The 6,858-nt window shown below is 36.7% G+C and overlaps 1 protein-coding gene across 1 annotated transcript; it reads left to right on the top strand.

Annotated features, from left to right (window-relative positions):
* The first annotated feature begins 1,102 nt into the window (after nucleotides 1-1,102).
* LOC107286147 (matrix Gla protein) lies at nucleotides 1,103-5,574 on the top strand. Its single transcript, XM_015814447.1, has 4 exons — nucleotides 1,103-1,225; nucleotides 1,925-1,948; nucleotides 3,296-3,368; nucleotides 4,589-5,574. Exons 1-4 carry the CDS (start codon nucleotides 1,159-1,161, stop codon nucleotides 4,716-4,718), a joined length of 294 nt encoding a protein of 97 aa, XP_015669933.1. The 5' UTR covers nucleotides 1,103-1,158; the 3' UTR covers nucleotides 4,719-5,574.
* Nucleotides 5,575-6,858: the final 1,284 nt, after the last annotated feature.

Raw genomic sequence — 6,858 nt, 5'->3', positions numbered from 1 at the left:
TATGCATCAAATGATGCTGTGTACTTGGGCTTTTTGGTGTAGCATATTATACAAACAAACCATACTGCTGTAGGGTGCAAGTGTAGATTTCCTCCATGGTTGACTCTGTTGAGCTGAAGGAAGCAAAAGCTTGGCTTAGAATAGCAGACTCCTAGGCTTAAGAGACAATGGCAGCTCTGGAGGCATTTCCAGATACTTTTCTACATCAGTGGTTCTCAACCTTTTTAATGCCGCGACCCCCAACCGGTCGTAAGTCGAGGACTAAACTGGTCGTAAGTCGAGGACTAAACTGGTCGTAAGTCGAGGACTACCCAACTGGTCGTAAGTCGAGGACTTTCCCTGCCCGGGAGCGCCGCGCATGCGTGGTTCCGCCCCCTGCGCCGGCCGAGGCGTAGCTGGCAAGCGGCAGAGACGGAGCAGGCCGACCACCAGCTGGCCCAGCCCAAGGGAGGTAAGGCACCCGCCGGAAAAGGAAAAAAATGGCGGACAGCCTTGCTTGGCAACCCCCGTGAAATGGTCGATCGACCCCAAATGGGGTCGCGACCCATAGGTTGAGAACCGCTGTTCTACATGCTTCTCATTTCTCCTCCTTCTTTTTTTTTTTTTTTACAATTTTTAAAATAAAACCTGGCAATAATTTTTGATGCAATATCTCCTTGTTCACTATTTAGATTGCATAACACAAGTTGTCTTAGAAAGCTTTGGCCATCCATTCTGCTATATCTTAGCAATGAAATCACAGGCCCTCAAAATGGTGAAGGATTGAACATTTTGTTACTACAAACTTTCTTACATCCCACGAACTTCAGGAAGCTTTGGATCTTCAACTATTTATCTTCCACCCATTTGGAATGAATTGTTATTTTTCAGCAACAATTTGTCATTTGTTTTTTGTTTGAAATTCTTTGAAAATGCCATGAGATTTTGGCTTAAGGCAAATGTGCAAATAACTGCCAGAACCAGATGTGGGCTTTTTAGTCCAAATGAAAAATTTTGAATTAGAACCAGGACTCAAGAAGGAGAGGGCCATAAAAGTCTTGGCTGTGGGCCTGATGTCACAGAATATAAGCGGTGGATGAAAGGCAAAAGCTTTTAAGAAGCTACTGGATCTTTCAGGAGAAGCTCAAGCAACAGAAAAATTATTAGGAATAGGCGAATATGATGAATCTTCTGATGCTTCTGCTATTTACTTTGTTGCTGACAGCCCCCTGCTGTTGTGAAGGAGGTAAGGGAATATGACATAGAGGCTATGATTTTCTCCAATTCTGCAACATCATTCAGCCACAGTTCTACAGCATTTCTCCATACATACCTAGGTATTAGCAGTTAGATCCTTAATATGAGATCTGCTCTAATAAATCTGAAAGAAGGCTTAACTTTCTCACTTAAGAAAAGTGATACACACACCTCAGCACAAATGATGAATGAACATACATCCCATCAACATTTGTGCAGTCTCTTTCTCTTATGTATGAGGAAAAAGAACCTGATATGTTCAGATTATTTAGTGTCAAAATAACATTCACAATGAATTTAAATCCAAATCCCTTCAGACTTTTTAAAATAGAGAAAATAAAAAAATGTGTTTGATAGATTGAATAGAATTTTTTTGCAATGTATAAAAGAAAATAATTTCTTTTCATGTCCTTTTTCATAATTCTTCAGCTTTAAAATTTAGAAGACAGAAGAAAACAAGCATCTCATGTAACTTATAGAAATAACCCTGAAAATGTAAACTACTAAAACTTTTTCTGAGTATATTTAAACTAAAAAGAATGAACTAACACCAATTGGCCATTAAATACTTTTTACTGTAAAATCAAGTACTTGTGTGCATGTGTTTTGTATATTGTGCCTAAATGAGTTGGGGATACAATGTCTGAGTTATACTAGATATCTCATACTATCTTATCTTTTTTTAAAGCTTCATCCAAAGCTGTGGATGAAGGTAAGTAATTCCCCATTACAAATCCTAATAGATTGATATAGATGATAGATAGATAGATAGATAGATAGATAGATAGATAGATAGATAGATAGATAGATAGATAGATAGATAGATAGATAGATAGATACTGTGTGTGTGTGTATTTGTTTATTTAGGTATTGTTCATTTGATGTCTGTTTTTGATCCACCTCTTTAGAAAAGACATTGGAAACCTATTGGGAAAGGGGTGACAGTGTAGGCTGCCTGAAAATGATGGGACTCAGTTGGAGAGGATGGTTTCCCTCTCTGTTCTTTCAATATGTTAGCAATCCCTTGAACTAGATGGAGGAAAGTTAAGGGTTCCTTGATTCTCCATGTGTAGACCAATTATGATGACAAATATTACTACTGTAATTTTTTAATTTTTCAGACAGCCAAATAACATGAAGAAAGTTGACAGGGAAACCTCTGGTCCCTAGTAGCTAACTTAACACACATCTCTTTTAGGTGTTAAAAGAGACCTGGCACAAACTCAGTTTGCCTATTAGTCCCCCGATGAATAAATGTCCTATTGGCTAGACACATAGGAATATTCTTACCAGATGGTCTGGCAAAAACTAAGAAAAGTTCTCAGAAGGTGATGGCCAAGTCAGTCTGTTGCAGCAAAATAACTCTCGTGGCACCTACCTGATTTATTGTAGCATAAACTTTGTGGATTAGAGTTGCTTCCTCTGCTATTTGATGAAGGCAGATCTAAGGCTATCATAAAAGATCTCACAAAAGTCTGTATCTTTAAAAGGAGAAAAAAAGAGGTGCCTGGCATATATTTTTTTTGGCCATTCAACAGAATTTAAATGATTTTTCTCCTCCAAAATACCCCTGGCATTTTTTTTCTATTAAATGGTCTCAGCAACTCACTGACTATTCAGAATATTAGACATTTAACTGTGATACTCAATGATTCCAGATATTCTATGTATGACAGAAGATATAGGTAGTCCTCAACTTGCAACCACAATTGAGTCCAGAATTTCCATGGTTAAGCAAAACTATTGTTGAGTGAGTTGTGCCCAATTTTATAACCTTTTTTGAAACAGTTGTTAAGAGAATCACTGTAGTTGTTAAGTGAGTCATATGGTTTTTAAGCAAATATGGATTTCCCTATTGACTTTGCTTGTCAGAAAGTTGTAAATGGTGATTACGTGACCTTAGGACATTGCTGTCTGTACAAAAAGCAACTGGAATTTCTAGGGCTACAGGTTGGCCACCCCAATCTAGAGCATGAAAGGAATTTTAACTTTAGAAACTGTTTTGTACTTGGAATTTAAGTCTGTTTCCTCATATTTTAACATATTTTATTTGCAACAGGGATTAAAATTGGCCAGGAAAAAGCAAACACCTTTGTTAGAAGACAGAAGAGGGCTTACTCATATTCTGAAAGGTAATGCAGATATGTGTAAAGTAATTATTAATTCTCAATGCAACTAAAAAAATGAATGCAAAGATTATGAAAAGCATTGAAATGCCAGCATGTATGATTCCATAGCTGCTGGAAATAAGTGAATTCTTTTTTGCTTTAACAAGGCTAATTTAAATATCATTGTTGGGAGGAAAAAGTGCTTTTTAAGGTTATATCCAGTGTAACTGATGTAGTATTTCAGAAGTGCTTATTTGGCATGTATCAGTACAAATGCATGTTGACTCATTGCATACATTTTAGCAGATGGCCCATATCTGTTATAATATCATAAAGTTGCTGAATGTATGAAATAAAGGATAGGAATATGTTTAAATGTTATGATGGGGTGTGAGGGCAGAGTCTTGTCTACACTGCCTGGCTGCCATGTCCTTGGCCGCACTGCTCCGTGTGGGCCACGCTCGGGGGCGATTCTTCAGAGGGGCTGCTGGAGAGGAGGGGGTCACGGGGGGAGGCAAGGCTGGGGCAACGGCACGTGTGCCCACAGAGAGGGCTCCGAGTGCCGCCTCTGGCACCTGTGCCATAGGTTCGCCACCACTGAACTATAACTTACTCTCACACTGATTCCCCATCTATACTAACATGTACTCACACGTTTATAAATATATGGCTAAAATCTAATAGAGAAGTTGGTGTAGTTTAAATGTAAAAAATAATTGGCTGGAATAAAGTTAAACTGACCTTTGTTTCTCCATGGAATAATACTCTGTTTTAAAGGTGTTATTGTTTTAAGTTACTGAGATAAAATAGCATAAATTATAATAACATAATTACTTTATAAATTATTGGTGAATATGGGCATACCAAATGCAGTAATGTGTTCATTAATAAAACCCATTTATTACCCCATCAATTGTTTATCTCTGAATATAAAGTATTCTGAATATAAAGTATGAATTGGGAAGCCTGGAATTAGTATAATTCAGGCACTGGGTTCATGATGCTACACAAGTGGAGAAATGTATAAAGGCATAGCAGGTTCCTGTTTGACCTTTTCTTCCAGCCTGCTCAGCAGAATGAGCTGTCACAAATATAGAAAGACTGGCTTACCTCATTTTAAAGGAAATGGCATCATTCACATAAAGATTTAAGGAAGGGATACAGTGCAAGGCCATGAAGTCAAGCCTCCAGCATAGTTTTACAATATTGCAACTTCTTCCTCTGATCTTCTCCCTGTTCTTCAGGTACTATGAAATGTTCAAGTCCCCAATGGAGATGAAGCAAGAACAGTGTGAACATTATGCACCCTGTAACTACTACTCTGAAATAGTGGGATTTCCTACAGCATATCGTCGTTACTTTGGGAACATCTGAATATAGTCATTTATCATCCAACTGGGACATCTGCAAGGACAAAGTGTGGGGCAGCTTAAGAAAAACAGAAATAGCATCTTGTTTCTATTTCACTAACAAGAGTTTAACAGCAAGATGTTCACTTTTAAGGCAGGAAATAAATACTTTCTCCTTTCTGAGGAGCAAGTAAGGTCTGCTAGTAATTCTATAAATTCCAATATTTCTTGAAACATGAGTGACATTTCTTGGAAAGTGTAGGGAAAAAATAATAAATTACCTTAATAAATTGGAAGTTGAGGGTTACTTCTGGGGCAATCTAATGGTAAAATTTGTAATTCTATAAAGAGATGCTACACTAAATGTTCTCACATTTCAAACGTTCATGTGATAGAAGGAATTTCTATAAGGGTGGGGTATTGTTGACAAGGTTTTTTTTTCTTATATCAGTTCATACTAGGCAAATGCACACTTATGTTTTTGTCCTGGTCAGAGAAGCATTTGAAATAAATAAATAGAAACTAAATTCTCATGTACAATGCAAGCATTTCAAGGAAACATTCCTCAGCTATGTAATGTGATTAAGCATGATAATGAGATGTTCCTGATTAGGAACTAGGAGTAAGAATATAATGATGCAAATATAAAGGCTTGTTTTTGTTTTTTTGTTCTATTATTACTGTTTTGCTGACGACATATTATTTCATTTAATGACTAAGGAAGGTGCTGAAATATGGATTTAATTTAAAATATTCTTACATTTCTAATTTAGAAGATATGTGGTCATGGCTATTGCACTTGTCTGAGTATATGGAAAAAAGTATCTGGAATGTTCTTATTCATGTGGTGTCTCGGCCCAATACACAGATGTTTATTAAGAAATATGTCCAGCAGAATATCTACTAGGAAACATTGCATAGGATTGCAACAAACTTCAGCTTTAAAGTACACTGAAATAAGGACAACCAATTAATGAGGAAGAACCACTTAACTTGATTACATTTCTAATGGTTTGCCTTCATCCATTCAATTTGTCAATTTCCCTTAAACATAGTTGGAAGTTGGTGAAAAACAACCTTGAGCAATGGCCAATAAGTAGAGAATAAAAAAAAATCTTATGGAGATACAACTGGAATAAAAGAGGAAGAAGGATTTAAATGAGATGACAGTTATATATTGATAAGGAAAGGAAAGGAGGAAGATTTTGCTATAATGAGACTTTCATTAGTTTAATGTGCTATAGGTAGAGGTTCCTCTGAAAACAAATTCAGCAACTTCAATTACTGGTAAGGAATGTTGCAGCCAACTGCCAATAAATCCTCTCTTCACTGGGTTGCATTAGAAATGTATATGCTAGTTAACTCCTAACCACAACTTTTTTTCTAAGCTCTAAATTCTGATGTATTCTTTAAGGCCAAAAGACCGAAGGCTGTTTGCTTTCCTGAAAAAAAATTGTCCATGAAAAATTGTCCTCTGGAGTAGCTTTCTTGTATTTCACATCAAACTAGCATCTGAGGGTTTTTTCTGTGTCTGTTTTCAAGTTCTTTTGTTTTTCTGTCTTAATAGAAGGCCCCAAAATTTTCCTAATTATTTTTGAGGCACAAATAACTATCAATCTCTTCCATCTAAAAACTTCTACAACTATGTTCCTACACTATGCTTAAATATTTGATGATCTATGGCACAAACACAAAACAAGAAAGATACAAATATATAAATATGCCATTTGTCTAGGATTGTCCTAAGAAATCAGATGCAAAGAACTGAATGCCCATGTTCATTTTTTGTGAGTCAGTTAGAGGCCTGTCCTGATTTTGCTCATATGCACATATGGTACATACCAAAGCGTGGCCTTACCAAGAAGAGATGAACAAAAAATTCAGTTTATCTCCCTGAATCATTCAATTGAACTTGCTTTGAAGAGCAAAATCAGATTAATTTTGTGTCTTGATGCTGTAATATTTACTTCTGTTCTGGCTAGCATTGGAGAGGGAAGTATTTGTCAGACAATTCAAATATATGGGAACGATGGGAATTCCCAGGCAAAAGCAAATGCTATGGAATCAAGATGCTGAATTCGTTTACTTTGGGGGAAAAAACATGGCGTGAGGAGGAAGAAGAGGCTAAGTGGACTTCCTTTGTCAAATTACTATTTCTGAATGAG

This window comes from Protobothrops mucrosquamatus, unplaced genomic scaffold (genome assembly GCF_001527695.2).
Source record: "Protobothrops mucrosquamatus isolate PMUCROS unplaced genomic scaffold, P.Mucros_1.0 scaffold251, whole genome shotgun sequence".
NCBI lineage: Eukaryota > Metazoa > Chordata > Lepidosauria > Squamata > Viperidae > Protobothrops > Protobothrops mucrosquamatus.
The sequence above is the reverse complement of the archived record's forward strand: the minus strand, read 5'-3'. Positions and strand labels throughout refer to the sequence as shown.